This window comes from Colobus angolensis, unplaced genomic scaffold (genome assembly GCF_000951035.1).
Source record: "Colobus angolensis palliatus isolate OR3802 unplaced genomic scaffold, Cang.pa_1.0 Scaffold333, whole genome shotgun sequence".
In the NCBI taxonomy this organism is placed as follows: Eukaryota; Metazoa; Chordata; class Mammalia; order Primates; family Cercopithecidae; genus Colobus; species Colobus angolensis.
Window position 1 is genome coordinate 126083 of NW_012116633.1, and position 17095 is coordinate 143177.

Genomic DNA, 17095 nt, shown 5'->3' on the forward strand with positions numbered 1-17095 from the left:
ACTTTAAGTTCTAGGGTACATGTGCATAACGTGCAGGTTTGTTACATATGTATACTTGTGCCATGTTGGTGTGCTGCACCCATCAACTCGTCAAACCCCCCCCTTTTTTTTTAAAGAATGTCCTTTTGTCATTTCCAGCTGGATCTACCATGAAAGACTTCAGAGTCCAGGAAGAGAGACTGACTGGGCAGCATGTTATTCAGGTACAAAAAGACTTGGAGTATGACTCAAAAATGGTCAAATAACAGTACATGCATCAAATGCAATGGGAAGCTCTTCCGGAGGGTGAGAGAAGCTTCCAGTTAAGGTGACATTGAAGCCGGGTCCTGAAAGATGAGGAAGAGTTGTATGAGAGTGGGAAGGGAAGGGGGAGGTGGAGAGATGGGGAATGGGCTGGGATGGGATGGAGTGAGCTGCCCAGGCAGGGAAACCAGCACTGTAAAGACCTGGACAATGAAGATGGCACATTTTGTTCAGGGAATGGTGAATTAAGTGTGGTGGGAATGCTTTGGAGAGACAGTAATTTGCTTGTATGGAATTTTGCCTGAGAGAATTCATTACAATTTCTAATCTGTTGATGTTATCATACATCACTGTCCTTGTCAGATAGTTTGGAATAGGTATAATGATCACACTAACACCAAGCATAGTATTTTATTAGTTCTCACAAAATCACAGGTAGGTGCCACAGTTATCCCCATTTTATGAATGAAGTGATGAAGACTTAGGGATAATGAGTGATTTGCCCAAGCTCACCTGGATATTAAGACTGAGTCAAATGTCAGGTCTGATTTGACTTTAATGCTTGCTTTGTTCATGAGCACCACGTGTTGCCTCTCCTATGCAGTTAAGCAGGTAGACGGTGAAAGAAAAGCCCGTGTTTGTCTCTACTCACACACTTCTGACTGAATGTGTGTGTGGAGTTTCTACACCAAATTCTCCAATGCTCTGGATATTAACTGGATATCCCACAATTTTATTCTGACACTACCTGGAGTTGGCACAGACCCCACAGATGAGGGGCTCAGTCCCACGAGACCACCCTCATTTCAGATGCCAGTGGCAAGTCCTAGGTTGTCACCTGTACTTTTGACCAACCTGTCACAAATCAGGGGTTCCCATGATCGCCTTCTTGGGTTTAATCATTTGCTAGAACAGCTTACAGAACTCACAAAAACAGTTTATTTTCTTTTTTTCTGAGAGACAGGGTCTCATTTTGTTGCCCAGGCTGGTGAGCAGTGGTGCAGTCATAGCTCACTGCAGCCTCGACTGCCTGGGCTCAAGTGTTCCTCCCACCTCAGCCTCCCTATTAGCTGAGACTACACACCTGCACCACTACATCTGGCTAATTTATTTTTTGTAGAGTTGGGGTCTTGTAATGTTCCACAGGTTGGCCACAAATTCCTGGGACCAAGCGATCCTCCCACCTCAGCCTCTTTGAAGTGCTGGGATTACAGATGTGAGCCACCACATTGGGCCAGTTCATTTCCTATTACTGGTTCATTGTAAAGGATGCATCGCAGAAACAGCCAATGAAAGAGATATACATGCCAGATGCAGTGGCTCACGCTGTAATCCCAGCACTTGGGAGGCCGAGGTGGGAGGATTGCTTAAACTCAGGGGTTTGAGACCAGCCTGGGCAACATGGTGAAACCCTGTCTCTATAAAAAATTTTTAAAAAGCTGAGCACAGTGGCTCAAGCCTGCAATCCCAGCACTTTGGGAGGCCAAGGTGGATGAATCACAAGGTCAGGAGTTTGAGACCAGTCTGACCAACATGGTGAAACCCCGTCTAGTAAAAATGCAAAAATTAGCCAGGCGTGGTGGCGTGCACCTGTAATTCCAGCTACTCAGGAGGTTGAGGCAGGAGAATCGCTTGAACCCGGGGGTGGAGGTTGCAGTGAGCTGAGATCACATCACTGCACTTTAGCCTGGGTGACAGAACTAGACTCTGTCTCAATAAATAAATAAATAACCAAGTGTGGTGGTGTGCACCTGTAGTTCTGTAGCAGGACGAGCTGCAGACAAAACCTCTCAGACACTGAGTTGTAGAAGGAAGGACTTTATTCAGCTGGGAGCATCGGCAAGCTACTGCCTTAAACTCTGGGCTCCCTGAGTGCACAATTTCTGTCCCTTTTAAGGGCTCACAGCACTAAAGATTTCACATGATTGATTTGAGCAAGCAGGGGCTACGTGACAGGGGCTGCATGCACTGGTGGTCAGAGAGAAACAGAACAGGGCAGGGAGTTTCACAATGTTTTTCTACACAATGTCTGGAATCTATGAATAACATCGGTTTCTAAGTTATGAGTTGATTTTTAACTACTTGGTTTAGGCCAGGCAGGCCCAAGCCTGGTTTTGGGCCTGGCGCCAGGCTGCCTGTCTTTGGTTTTACTTCCTTGTTTTTTCTTAAAACAGGTACTGAGTATAAAACAATATGAGAGGGTCTCTCTTTCCTCAGTTCCAGTTACTACAGAACTAGACTCCATCTCACTAAATAAATAAATAACCGAGTGCACAGTGGTGTGCACCTGTAGTTCCAGTTACTAGGGAAGCTGAGGTGGGAGGATGTTTTGATCTGGGGACTGGGGAGGCTTAGGTTGCAGTGAGCTAAGATTGTGCCATTGCACTCCAGCCTGTGCCACTGCACTCTAGCCTGGATAAAAGAGCCAAACCCTTTCTCCAAAAAAAAAAAAAGATGTCCAGGGCAAGGTAAGTGGGGAGGGGCACAGAGCTCACATGCACTATTGAACATGCTATACTCCCAGCATCTCCTGTGTTCAGCAACCCGGAAGCTCTGCAATCCTGTTGTTCGAGGTATTTATGGAGGCTTTATTATGCAAGCACGATTGATAAAATCCTTGTGCTATTGGTGATTAAGTCGATCTCCAGCCTCACTTCCCTCCTGGAGTTAAGCGGGTGAGGCTGAAAGTTCCAAGCCTCTAATCATCTGGTTGCTTCCTCTGGCAGTCAGCCCTCCTCCTGAAGAAATCTAGGAGCTTGCAGCCACCCATTCATCTCAACAACATCCCCAAATGCATTCTTATCATGCTGGAGATCCCAGAGTTCTTAGAGGCTCTTGTGTTAGAAACCTGGGACCAAGACCAAATATTAAAACAAAAGATGCTCCTATCACCTCTATCACTGAGGTCTTTATAAGGACTTTAGAAACTCTGTACCAGGAACCAGGGACAGAGACCAAATATATTTTTATTTTCTTTTCTTGAGACAAATCTTCCCGTGTCATCCAGGCTGGAGTGCAGTGATGTGATCATAGCTCACTATAGCTTTGACCTCCTGAGCTCAAGCAATCCTCCCACCTCAGCCTCCCAAGTAGCTGGGACTACACATGCATGTCCCCCATGTCCAGCTCATTTTTGTAGAGATGAAATTTAGTTATGTCACCCAGGGTGATCTGAAACTCCTGGGCTAAAGCGATCATCTCACGTCAGCCTCTCAAGTAGCTGGGACTACAGGCACATACCACTATGTCTGGCTGATATTTATTTTTATTTTTTTTGTAGAGGTGGGGTCTCACTATGTTGTCCAGGCTAGTTTCAAACTCTGGGCCTCAAGTTTTCCTCCTGCTTTGACCTCCCCAAGTGTTGGAATTATGTGTGGAAGCCACCATGCCCAGCAATTACAAGGATTTTTTTTTTTTTTTTTTTTGAGACGGAGTTTCGCTCTTGTTGCCCAGGCTGGAGTGCAATGGTGTGATCTTGGCTTACCGCAGCCTCCGCCTCCTGGATTCAAGCAATTCTCCTGCCTCAGCCTCCAGGGTAGCTGGGAATACAGGCATGCGCCACTACGCCTGGCTAATTTTTGTGTTTTTAGTAGTGACGGGGTTTCTTTCTGTTGGTCAGGCTGGTCTTGAACTCCCGACCTCAGGTGAATCACAAGGATCTTTATAAAAGAAAGAGGGTAGGAGAGTCAGAATTGGAGCAGGAGATGTGGTGATGGAAGCCGAGGTCAGAGAGGGAGATTTGAAGATGCTTCACTTCTGACTTTGAAGATGGAGTCAGGGACCATGATCCAAGAAATGGGGTGGCTTCTAGAAGCTGGAAAAGCCAAGAGAACACAGTAGAGCATCCAGAAGGAATGCAGCCCTGCTGAACACTTTGACTTTAGCCTTAATAGACCTAGTTTGGGCTTCTGGCGCCCAGAATTGTAAGATGGTTGATTTGTGGTGTTTTTAGCCACTAAATGTAGGAAAGTTTGTTGCAGCCACAAGAAGAAATGAACATGAAGCCAGGCATGGTGGCTCATGCCTGTAATCTCAGCACTTTAGGAATCCAGGCAGGAGGATCACTTGAAGCCAGGAGTTCAAGACCAGCCTGAGCAACATAGTGAGACCCTATCTCTATAAAAAAATTTAAAAAATGGCTGGGCGCGGTGGCTCGCATCTGTAATTTTAGCACTTTGGGAGGCTGAGGCAGGCAGATCACCTGAAGTCAGGAGTTTGAAACCAGCCTGGCCAACATGGCAAAAACCCATATCTACTGAAAATACAAAAATTAGCCAGGTATGGTGGCACGCGCCTGTAATCCCAGCTACTAGGAAGGCTGAGGCAGGAGACATCCTTGAAACTGGGAGGTGGAGGTTGTAGTGAGTCAGGATTGCACCACTGCACTCCAGTCAGGGCAAGAAGAGTGAAACTCCATCTTCAAATAAAATAAAATAATAAAAGAAATCAGCCAGGCATGATGACATGCCCCTGTAGTCCCAGCTACTAGGGAGGCTGAGGTGGGAGGATTGCTTGAGCCTGGGATTTGGAGGTGGCAGTGAGCTATAATTGTACCACTGCACTCCAGCCTTGGTGGCAGAGTGAGATCTTGTCTCCACCAAAAAAAAAGAAAGAAAAAGAAAAGAAAGAATAAATGAGCATGGTGGGCATGGGGACAGATGGCAATGTTAAATAGAATGGTCAGGGGTGGCCTCCTAAGTGAAAATTAAGCCAAGACTTGAAGGAGGGGAAGGAGCTGGCCGAGGTGCTGAGGGAAGAGGCCTGTAGGCAGAAACAACGGAATAGTGTCTGAGGTGTGTCTGAGGCTCTGGAAGGAGGTCAGTGGAGCAGAAGAAGAGACGGAGAGAATTAGGGCAGGAGGCCAGGGAGTTGCTGGGCTGGGATCAGCACAGATTGTGTAAGCCCTGGGAGGTTATTGCTGGGGCTTTGGCTTTTACTCTGACTGAGATGGGAACTGCGGGAGGGTTCTGAGCAGAGAGGCGACATGATCTCTCTCCCGATTTAAAAGCATTCTCTGGCTGCTGAGTTGAGAAAGACTGTGGGAAGATTTGGGTAGAAGCATGGGGGCCAAGCTGCGGCAACATCCAGGTGAGAGATGATAGTGGTCCTGACCAGGGTCATAGTGGTGGTGAGAGATGGTCAGAGGAGAGAAGCAGGGAAGGAGGCCAGGGAGTTGCTGGGTGGGGATCTTCAATACATGTTGAAGACACAACAGGATTTCCTGACAGACTGGATGTGGAGTGTGAGAGAAGGCAGGGGTCAAAGTTGAGATAGATTCTTACTGAATTATTAAGTAATTAAAAAAAAAAAAACACTACTGCCTTTCCCAGTCCTATTAAGTATGGGATGCTAGATTAAAGAAATCTCTTTAGGCTCATTGCAGTGGCTAATGCCTGTAGTCCCAGCTGTTTGGGAGGCAGAGATGGGAGTATCTTTTAAGGGCAGGAGTTTGAGACCAGCCTGGGCAACATAGCAAGACCTCCTCTCTATAAAAATATTTTTCAAAATTTAATAAAATGAAATAAATGTAGCTAGGTATGGTGATGTGTACTTATAGTCCCAGCTACTCAGGAGGCTGAGGTGGGCAGATCTCTTGAGGTCAGGCGTTTGAGGCCAGCTTGGGCAACAGAACAAGACCCCTCACCCTACAAAAAATTAAAAAAATAGCCAGGTGTGGTGGCACTCAACTGTGGTACCAGCCAGTGGTGAGCTGAGGCAGGAAGATGGCTTGAGCCCAGAAGGTCGAGGCTGCAGTGAGCTATAAGTGCACATACAACTGCATTCCAGTCTGGGTGACAGAGCAGGACCCTGTCTCACAATACAAATATAATACAAATAAAATATGTGAAATCACAAGTTAGAGCCTTTTGGCGCTGTAGCCCTTGCAACCCCGGAGCCGTGCAGTGGGGTTTGCATCCCTGGGAATGAGGAGACCCTTGCCCAGTGTTGTTGCCTGACTAATCAGTGTTTTAAAAAATATATTAATCTGTTGGGAGGCCGAGGTGGGCGGATCACGAGGTCAGGAGATCTAGACCATCCTGGCTAACACGGTGAAACCTTATCTCTAATAAAAATACAAAAAAATTATCTGGGCATGGCAGCAGGTGTCTGTAGTCCCAGCTCCTGGGGAAGCTGAGGCAGGAGAATGGCGTGAACCTGGGAGACGGAACTTGCAGTGAGCAGAGATTGCGCCACTGCACTCCAGCTTGGGGGACAGAGCGAGACTCTGTCTCAAAAAAAAAAAAAAATATATATATATATATATATACATACACACACACATTAATACATATATATTAATTGATTTGGGTGCAATGGCTCACGCCTGTAATCTCAGCACTTTGGGAGACCGAGGTGATCACCTGAGGTCAGGATTTCAAGACCAGCCTGGCCAACATGGTGAAACCACATCTCTACTAAAAATACACAAAAATGAGCCAGGCATGGTGGTGAGCGCCAGTAATCCCAGCTCCTTGGGAGGCTGAGCCAGGAGAATTGCTTGAACCCAGGTGGTGGAGGTTGCAGTGAGTCAAGATTGTGCCACTTCACTCCAGCGTGGGTGAAAGTCAGACTTTGTTTCCAAAAAAAAACAGTATTATTTACGTCAACATGTACCGGTTTTATTATTCATATGTAATGAATATATCTATTTTAAAAATTTGTCCTGCATTATAACAACATGAAATGGTTTTATTAATATGTAATGAATAATATTTTCAAAATTTTGTCTTATTTTCTAATTTTAATATAATTATTTATATAAAGAAAAAGTCTTAAAAGATCTTCAATAGAGTTAAAAAATGTAAAGGGATGCTAGACCCCAAAAGATTGAAAACATGTAGTTTAAACATATTCAGAGTAAGCTACATACAACTTGCTACTTTACCTATTTTCTTTCTTTTTTTGTTTTTTTTTGTTTTAGGAGATGGGGGTCTCCTCTGCAACCCAGCTGGAGTACAGTGGTGCAATCACAGCTCACTGCAGCCTTGAACTCCGGGGCTAAGGCTCCTCCTGCCTCAGCCTCCTGAGTAGCTGGGACTGTAGGTATATATGATGATACCTGGCTAATTTTTAAATTGTTTTGTCGACATGGGGTCTCACTTTGTTGGCCAGGCTGGTGTCAAACTCCTGGCCTCGAGTGACCCTTCCACCCCTGCCTCCCATCCTAGAGGTATGAGCCACCCCAACAAACACTTGTTCAAATTTCTAAAAAAATAAAAAATTTCTAAAGTAAGGCTGTGGGATGATGGCAGGAAGATAAAAATGGAAAAACAGAAGAAGTTGTTCAAATGACTTATTCACACATATTCTTTTGACAACAAAAAGAACTTTTAGTATATACATTCCTTACAAACAAACAGAAAGCAAATACAATGTTATACAGGAACTTAAACACACACTGTACAATATTCCCACCTTGCTGATGTCAGTTATGGAAATTCTTCGTGGTTTACTTCACTATCGCTATCAGTATTTTGCTTCTCTCATCATTTTTATCAACTTCCTCATCTGCTAACTTCTCTCCAAGGTATGTCATATGGTGACATACTGCTGCTGCACGAACATGGCCAGTGTCATCCTATTAAACACATAGAATCCTTCCCTAACCCTCTGTCTCTGTGTTTTGCATTTTTCTTACCTTTACTGTCAGAAACTCCAGAAAGTCAACCGTACTAATTGATACTTTGCGGCCGGGCGCGGTGGCTCAAGCCTGTAATCCCAGCACTTTGGGAGGCCGAGACAGGCAGATCATGAGGTCAGGAGATCGAGACCATCCTGGCTAACACGGTGAAACCCCGTCTCTACTAAAAAATACAAAAAGCTAGCCGGGAGAGGTGGCGGGCATCTGTAGTCCCAGCTACTCGGGAGGCTGAGGCAGGAGAATGGCGTAAACCCGGGAGGCGGAGCTTGCAGTGAGCTGAGATCCGGCCACTGCACTCCAGTCTGGGCGACAGAGCGAGACTCCGTCTCAAAAAAAAAAAAAAAAAAAAATCTATACTTTGCTTATATGGAATTTTGCCCAACAGACGTCATTCCAATTTCTAACCTTTTTTTTTTTTTTTCTGAGACAGGGTCTTGCTCTGTTGTCCAGGCTGGAGTGGCAGTGGTGCTATCACAGCTGACTGCAGCCTCGACCTCCCAGGCTCAAGCATGCCTCCCACCTCAGCCTTTCAAGTGACTGAGACTGTACGTGCTTGCCATGATGCCCAAGTAATATTTGGACTTTTCCTATACGTGGGTTCCAAAGGGCTGACTGCAAAACGTGAGTATGCATGAATTTTGGTATATGCAGAAATTGGGGGGCTGGAACGAATCCTCTCTGTATACCGAGGGACAACTGTATATGTTTTTACAATTATGCTGTAGGACACATATTGTTCCACAGCCTTGAAAATGATAATTTTTAATGACATAATTTTGAATTTAGTGATATAATATAATAAAAGTAGCAGGTGGACAGGTGTGGTGGCTCACACCGGTAATCACAACACTTTGGGAGGCTGAGGGAGGAGGATGGCTTCAGGCCAAGAGTTTGAGACAGGCCTCAGAAACCAAGGGAGTCACCATCCCTACAGAAATACACATGAATTAGCCTAGTGTGGTGGCATGTTCCTGTAGTCCCAGCTACTTGGGAGGCTGCTATGGGAGGATCACTTGAGCCCAGGGAGGTTGAGACTGCAGTGAGTCATGATCAGGCCTCTGCACTCCAGCCTGGGTGACAGAGTGAGACCCTGTCTTAAAACAACAAAAAAGTAGCAGCTAACATGAACTGACCAGGTGCCTGTAAATACCATAGATAATTTCTTATAACTGTTTCTTATTTCACTTAACCACTCTGTCTTCAGTTACTCCCAGATTTTCACTGTTTGTGCAGATGACCTTTTGTTTAGATTCAGTTGTCTCCCAAGGTATTTCCAGAAGTGAGATTACTGTGAGTCATGGTGAATGGACATTCTCATTACCCTTGATGTAAATTGACAAGGTTTTGGGTGCCTCCCAGGTATAATCCCAGCACTTTGGGAGGTTGAGGCAGGAGGACTGCTTGATGTCAGGACCTGGAGGAGAGTGTGGTGAGACAGTGTCTCTATTATTAAAAAAAAATTGTCGGCCAGGCGTGGTGGCTCATGCCTGTAATCCCAACACTTTGGGAGGCTGAGGTGGGTGGATCACCTGAGGTCTGGAGTGTGAGACCAGCCTGACTAACATGGAGAAACCCCATCGCTACTAAAAATACAAAATTAGCTGGGTGTGGTGGCACACACCTGTGATCCCAGCTACTCAGAGGCTGAGGCGGGAGAATCACTTGAACCTAGGAGGTGGAAGTTGCGGTGAGCCAAGATCGTACCATTGCACTCCAGCCTGGGCAACAAGAGTGAAACTCCATCTCAAAAAAAAAAAAAAAAAAATTGCAAAGCTTTACCCTGAAAGGCTTATATACAATTTAAACACCCCTCATTGTATAAGAAAGTGCCCATTTCACTGCACCTTTGCCAGCACAGGGTATTATAATTTAATAGGTTATTTTTTGTTTGATGATTTTAAATGGATAAAAGCCCTCATATTACTTTATTTGTCACATTTCAACATCATACCTTATTAGCCCTATTTCTTTTCTGCCTGTAAATGGTGGTTGTTGTTGTTTTGTTCCTTGAGACAGGGTCTTGCTCTGTCACCCAGGCTTGACTGTAGTGCCATAATCGTGACTCACTGCAGCCTTGACCTCACAGGCTCAAACTACCCTCCCACTTCAGCTTCCCGAGTAGCTGGGATTGTAAGTGTGCACCACCACACCCAGCTAATTTTTTTCTTTTTTTGGATAGAGACAGGGTCTCACCGTGTTGCCCAGGCTGGTCTCTAGCTCCTGGCCTTAAGCAATCCTCCTGCATTAGCTTCTCAAATTGCTGGAATTTCAGGTATGAGCCACCATGCCTGGCCTGGGCTAGTCCTGCTTTCTCTAGAGTTCTCTTTACTTTGTGCTAGCCAATCTGTCATACTGGTTCCCTGTTATAATGAATAATTCTCTGTATTAAATTCTAGCACTTTGGACTTTTGAGTGGTTTATGTGTCCTGATTGGACCCTGACTACTACAGAGTTGCTACTAGGAAGGGTCCCAGGAGATAGACCCACACAGATGGCATTTGGGCATAGGTTTGGTTATCCAAGGGACTGTGCGGAGCTCCTTGCCATGGGAAATGGGATGCTGGTGATTTCCGGGAAGTGACCTCACAGTGACTCAAGCTACCACTTACTGTTGATTGTGGTGAAATGCCAGCTGAGGCACATGCCTTGGGAGCTAAATGGCTGCTGCATGTGACCACTATGAAGACTGTTGTGGGAAGGGTCCTTTTGGATGTACTTGAGCAGGGCCCCCCAACGCCTGAGCCACGGAGCTGTAAGGAGGTGAATAGTGTTGAGTAAGGGAAGCTGCATCTTTATTTACAGCCACTCCCCATTGCTCACATTCCCCTGAGCCCCACCTTCTCTCAGATCAGCAGCAGCATTAGATTCCCATAAGAGCAAGCACCCCATTGTGAACTGTGCATGTGAGGGATCTACGTTGCGCTGTCCCTGTGAGAATCTAATGCCTGATGATCTGTCACTTTCTCCAATATCATCTTCAAGTGAGCCACTCCTGGCCCAGTTCCTGTCTCCTGTCGGCCTATACAGGCCAAGCTTCTGCCTCATGACCGCCTCTCCAGGTCGAGCTCTTCCTCCTGGCTCCATCTACAGGCCCAACACTTGCCTCAGATAAACTCTTCTGCCCAGCTCCTGTCCAGCTCACGGCGGCCATTGTAGGCCTGAAAATTCCTCAATTCAAACTCTCTTGGCCGACCTTCTGCTTCCCACTGGCCTGGACACACCCAGCTCCAGACTTCTTAAAGTCAACTTTGCCAGGCCCACCTTTGGCCTCCCAGCAGCCTTGACAGGCCCAGCTCTTGCCTCATGGCAGCTTCCCAATGCCAGGTTTCTGCCTGCATTGTGGTAGCCTTGATGGACCCAACTCTTGCCTTAACAGCAGCCTCCCCACACCGAGTTTCTGCCTGCGTCATGGCAGGCTCCGACAGGCCCAGCTCCTGCCTCCCAGTGGCCTCTTTAGGCTCATCTCATGCCTCAAGGTGGCCACCCCAGGTGAAACTCCTGCCTTTTGGCAGCCTCTAGAGGCCCAGCTCATTCCTCAAAGTGGCCTTTCTACGACCAGCTTTTCCCTTTGGTGACTTCTCCAGGCCCAGAAATTCGTCAGTTCAGCCTCTCAAGGTGGAGTTGCTGCCTCCCTATACCCTCTCCAGGCCCAGTTTTTCCTCCTGGCTGTGTCTACAGTCCCAGCTCCTGACTCACAACAACCTATTTTGGCTCAGCTCCTGCCCAGCACCTGGCAGCCTTTGTAGGCCTAAAGCTTCTTCAAGTCAAGATTTCCAGACCCAGATCATGCCTCACAGTGGCCTTGACAGGCCCAGCTACTGCCTGACGATGGCCACTCCAGGCCCAGGCCTTGCCTTTCCCCAGTTCCCCAGGCCCAGCTCTTGCCTCACAGCAGCTTCCCCAGTCCAAGTTATAGTCTGCCATCTGACAGCCTCGACAGACCCAGCTCCTGCCTTACACTGGACTATTTAGGACAAGCTCATGCATCTTGCAGCCTCTCCGGGCCAAGCTCCTGCCTCACACTGGCCTCTATAGGCCCAGGTGCTCAATTGCACTGACCTGTTTAGGCCCATCTCATGCCTCTCCTGGACTCTGCAGGCCACGATCCGGCCTCACACAGGATTCTATGGGCCAGGTCATCCCTCACACTGGTGTGTTTAAGATCAGGTCATGCCTCTCCACAGGCCGAGATCCTGCCTGTTGTAGGCCCCTTCAGGCTGAGCTGCTGCTTCAAAGTGGACCCTCCAGGCCTAGCTGTTGCCTGACCATGGCCTCCGCTGGTCAAGTGCTTACCTTTTCTCAGGCTCTACAGGCCAAGCTATTGCCTCCTGATAATGGATTCTGCAGGCTCAAATCGTCCTGAAGTCATCCTCGCCAGGCCCAGTGCATGTGTGTTGGGGGCCCCAACAACCACGGCCTCTGCCTCACAGTGGAGCCTCCAGGCCCAGCTCTTGCCTCAGCGTGGCCACCTTAGGCCAAGCTCCTGCCTTTTAGCGGCCTCTCCAGGCCCAGCTCTTGCCTCTTGGCATCCTCTCCAGGCCCAGAACTGTTTCTAGTCGGCCTCTCCAGGCCTGGCTCTCCCTCCCGGCCGTGTCTGCTGGCCCACCTCCTGCCACATGACAACCACATTTGGCCCAGCTCCTGGCAGGCTTTGTAGACCCCAGGCTTCTCTACGTCAGGCCTTCCAGGCCCACCTTCAGCTTCCTGGCGGCCTGGAGAGACCCAGCTCCTGCCTGACAAGGGCCTCTCCAGGCCCAGCTCTTGCCTCACATCGGCCTCCCCAGGCCACGTTTGTGCCTGCCTCGCAGCAGCCTGGACAGGCCCAGCTCCTACCTGCGAGGTCCTTTTTAGGCTCATCTCATGCCTCACCATGGTCTCCCCAGGCCACCCTCCTGCTTTTCGGCAGCCTCTGCAGACCCGGCTCCTGTGTCCCAATGGCCTCTTTAGGCCCAGCTCATGCCTCACCGCGGCCTCTTTAGGCCCAGCTTTTCCCTTCTGGCAGCCTCTCCAGACCCAGAACTTCCTCAAGTTGGCCCCCCCCAGCCCAGTTGCTTGCTGCCTCCCAGCCTCCTCTCCAGGCTCAGCTCTTTTCTCGTGCCTGCGCCTGCAGGCTCAATTCCTACCTCCAAACAGCCTCCTTTGACTCGACTCCTGCCCAGCTCCCGGCAGCCTTCGTAGGCCCGAAACCTCCTCCAGTTCAGCTGTCCAGGTCCACCTCTTACCTCGCAGCAGCCTTTCCAGGCCCAGCTCTTGCCTCCTGGCAGCCTTCCCCGGCCACACTCCTGCCGGCCTCTCTACAGTCTCAAGTCGGCCTCTACAGGCCTAGCCTTCGCCTCTCTTACGGTGGCCTCTCCAGGCCTAGTTCTTCCTTCTGGCTGCGTCTGCATGCCCAACTCCTGCCTCAAAACAACCTCTTTGGACTCAGCTCCCACCCAGCTCCTGCCAGCCTTTGTAGGCCCAAAACTTTTTCCAGTCAAGCCCTTTAGTCCCACCTTCTGCCTCCCGGTGGCCTGTACAGACCCAGCTCTTGCTTAAGAACAGCCTCTGCACATCCTGCTCTTGCCTACCAGAGGCCTCTCCAGGTCCAACTCATGCCCCACGGCTATTTTCCCCAGACCTTGGTCTTGACTTTTGGCTGCCTCTTCAGGCCCAGAACTTCCTCAAATCAGCCTCTCCAGTCCCAGCTGCTGCCTCCCAGCCTCGTCTTCAGTCCCAGCTCTTCCTCTGGCTGCATCTGTAGGCCCAGTTCCTGCCTCACAACAAACTCTTTGGCCTCAGCTGTTGCCCAGCTCCTAGAGTCCTTTGTAGGCCTGAAACTTTTTCAAGTTAAGCTGTCTAGGCCCAGAGTCTGCCTCGTGGCAGCCTGAACTGGCCCAGCTTCTGCCTGACAATGGCCTCTCCAGGCCCACCTGTTTCCTTGCAGAGGCCTTTCCAGCCCCAGCTCTTTCATCATGGTGGCCTTCCCCAGCCATGTTTCTTCCTGCCTCCCGGCAGCCTCAACAGGCCCAGCTAATGCCTCACACTAGTATCTCTAGGCCCAGCTGCTGTCTCACACTGGCCTCACCAGGCCCATCTCCTGCCTCACGACTGTCTCCCATAACCCCAGCTCCTGTCTCACTGTGGTCTCTCTTACACCAGCTCCTTCCTCACGATGGCCTCATCTGGCCCATCTTCTGCCTCACAGTGGCTACTCAGGGCCCATCTTCTGCCTCATGGTGGCCTCTTCTGGTTTTGCTCTTGCCTCACAGTTGCCTCTTTCAGATCCAGCTTTAAGTCTTTGATGGTCAGCAGCATCAAGGAGCCTAAAGCTTCCCTGGACTCTCATTTGTTCACAGCAGAGTGCTTTAGCAAAAGCCGTCTCTTCTTTTAACCTTAAGAGTGGATTTCTGACAAATCGATAGTAAATTCTGCCTGTGTGGTTTCACAGTGATTTCTGTTTTATTTAGTGTCTCATGGCTTTTCTTGTCTTCTGGGGGTAAGGATGGGAATGAACCTTGGGCCCTTTGTATTTGCCCCGGACATGGTAGCTTCTCACTTCATGTCTTCTTTTTTTATATTTTTTACAGTTTTCTTTTTTCTTTTTTTCCTTAGGGTCTTGCTCTGTCACCCAGGCTGGAGTGTAGTCATGTGATTATGGCTTACTGCAGCCTTGGCCTTTTGGCCTCAAGTGATCCTCCCAACTCAGCATCTTGAGTAGCTGAGACTACAGGCACATGCCAATATGCCTGGCTAATTTCTGTTTTTTTCTGAGAGGTTGGTTCTCACTAGGTTGCCCAGGCTGGTCCCAAATTTTGGACACAAGCAGTCCTTTTGCCTGGGCCTCCCAAAGTGCTGAGATTACAAGCATGAGCCACAATGCCTGGCCTGCTATTTGATTGTCATGAACTATTAAGAATTTACTTTTTGATTAATATACTATTTCTGCATAGATTTATGTATATATAGATATTTTAAATTTTTCATGAATACCAATTTTTTCTCTCTTTTTGAGACAAGGTACCACTTTGTCATTCAGGATGGAGTGCAGTGGTGTGATCTCAGCTCACTGCAAACTCTGCTTTTTTGAGTTGTGATCCTCCCACCTCAGCCTCCTGAGTAGATGGGACCCCAGGTATAAGCTGCCATGCCCAGGTAATTTTTACATTTGTTCTACAGAGGAAGTCTCACCATGTTTCCCAGACTGGTTTCAAACTCCTGGGCTCAAGCGATCCTCCCACATCAGTTTCCCACAGTGCTGGGATTACAGGTGGGAGCCACACCTGGCCTGCCTTTTTCTTTTCATGGATCATTAAGAATTTACTTTAAGCCGGGCACGGTGGCTCACGCCTGTAATCCCAGCACTCTAAGAGGATGAGGTGGGTGGATCACGAGGTCAGGAGTTCAAGACCAGCCTGGCCAAGATGGTGAAAGCCTGTATCTACTAAAAATACCAAAATTAGCCACGTGTGGTATAATCCCAGCTGTTTAGGAGGCTGAGGCAGGAGAATCGCTTGAACACGGGGGGCGGAGGTGGCAGTGAACCAAGATCGTGCCACTGCACTCCAGCCTGGGCGACAGAGTGAGACTCTATCCAGAAGAAAGAAAAAAGAAGAATTTGCTTTTTGATTAGTGTACTGTAAATATATATATGTATATGTGTATTGTCTATTCATATGTGAATATATGTGTGTATATATTTTCTTTTTTTTTTTTTTTGAGACGGAGTCTTGCTCTGTCGCCCAGGCTGGAGTGCAGTGGCACGATCTCCACTCACTGCAAGCTCCGCTTCCCGGGTTCACACCATTCTCCTGCCTCAGCTTCCCGTGTAGCTGGGACTACAGGCGCCCACCACCACGCCCAGCTAATTTTTTTAAATGTATTTAGTAGAGACGGGGTTTCACCGTGTTAGCCAGGATGGTCTCGATCTCCTGACCTCGTGATCCGCCCGTCTCGGCCTCCCAAAGTGCTAGGATTACAGGTGTAAGCCACCGCGCCCGGCTGTGTGTATATATTTTCATAGCACACACACACACACATATTCATTGTGAAAAGAGATACTCAAATACCTAGAAACTGATAAGCTTCTTCCAGGTTTTGAAACCATCCTTAGCACAAACACAAAAGAAATACAAAGTATCATAATTAATGACCATGGGCCAAGATGACCATGAGTCAATAGTACTTTGCACTTCAACCACCTTCCAACAGAATATCTCAAAGGGCTGGATATATCTGAACATCACACCCTTTTGCATACACTAGGATGCTTTGTAATTACTAAGACCTCGGTGTGACCCTTGTCAGCTTGAAATCAAACTGTTTCTCAAATCATTGAGATATTGAGTAACAGCTTTGGTCAAGAAACAGGTATTGCATTTGGTTCGTCATGGTAAGTTCCTGGCCTAGGCAGATGAAATATTGCAGAAGTGTGTTTGTGTGTGTGAACATTCTTGCGCACAGATGTGGGGATGGACGTAGTGGGGTTGAATTTGATGAAACCAGCAGTGGCCAGGCTTCTGGGAAGAGGGAACTTGTTTTGGCAGCAGCTGTGTAACTCTAGAATTAACAAATACTTGTAAGCCTCAGTTTTCTCTCCTGAAAAATAAAGATTATAATTCCTGCCTTGATATGTGGATTAGGTGATTCACTATATGCAAAATATCTAGTATGTAATAGGCACTGAACTAATACTACTTTCTGTAGCTCATTCTTTATCACTGCTTAATTTTAAAAAGTTTACTGCTTTTTATAAAAATTATTTGTAATTATTCATAAAATCTAAGTCCTATAGAAAAGTACAAAGCAGGCCGGTGCTATAGCTCACACCTGTAATCCCAGCACTTTGTGAAGGCAGGGCAGGAGGATTGCTCAAGGCCAGGAGTTTGAGACCAGCATGAGCAACATAGCAAGATCCCATCTCTAAAAAATTAAAAACTAGTTATGGTAACGCATACCTATAGTCCCAGCGACTCGGGAGGCTGAGGCAGGTAGATCACTAAAACCCAGGAGTTTGAGACTGCAGCCTGGGCAACAGAGTGAAACCTTGTCAGAGAGAGGGAGGTGGAAAGAGAGAGAGAGGAGAGAGAGAAAAGAAAACTACAAAGAAGCAAGTAACAAATCAGGAAATTTTCAGCCAAGCGCGGTGGCTCAAGCCTGTAATCCCAGCACTTTGGGAGGCCAAGGTGGGCGGATCACAAGGTCAGGAGATCGAGACCATCCTGGCTAACACAG

At 47.8% G+C, this 17095-nt stretch overlaps 1 protein-coding gene and 1 pseudogene across 1 annotated transcript; both read left to right on the plus strand.

Annotated features, from left to right (window-relative positions):
• Positions 1-11188: 11188 nt before the first annotated feature.
• On the plus strand, positions 11189-11857 carry LOC105518958 (annotated as a pseudogene).
• Positions 11858-12272: 415 nt separating this feature from the next.
• On the plus strand, positions 12273-16418 carry LOC105518959 (putative uncharacterized protein encoded by LINC00174). The gene is given in 4 exon segments (XM_011952124.1): positions 12273-12334; positions 12336-12433; positions 12524-12725; positions 16325-16418. Coding segments are annotated over 4 exon segments (456 nt in total).
• Positions 16419-17095: the final 677 nt, after the last annotated feature.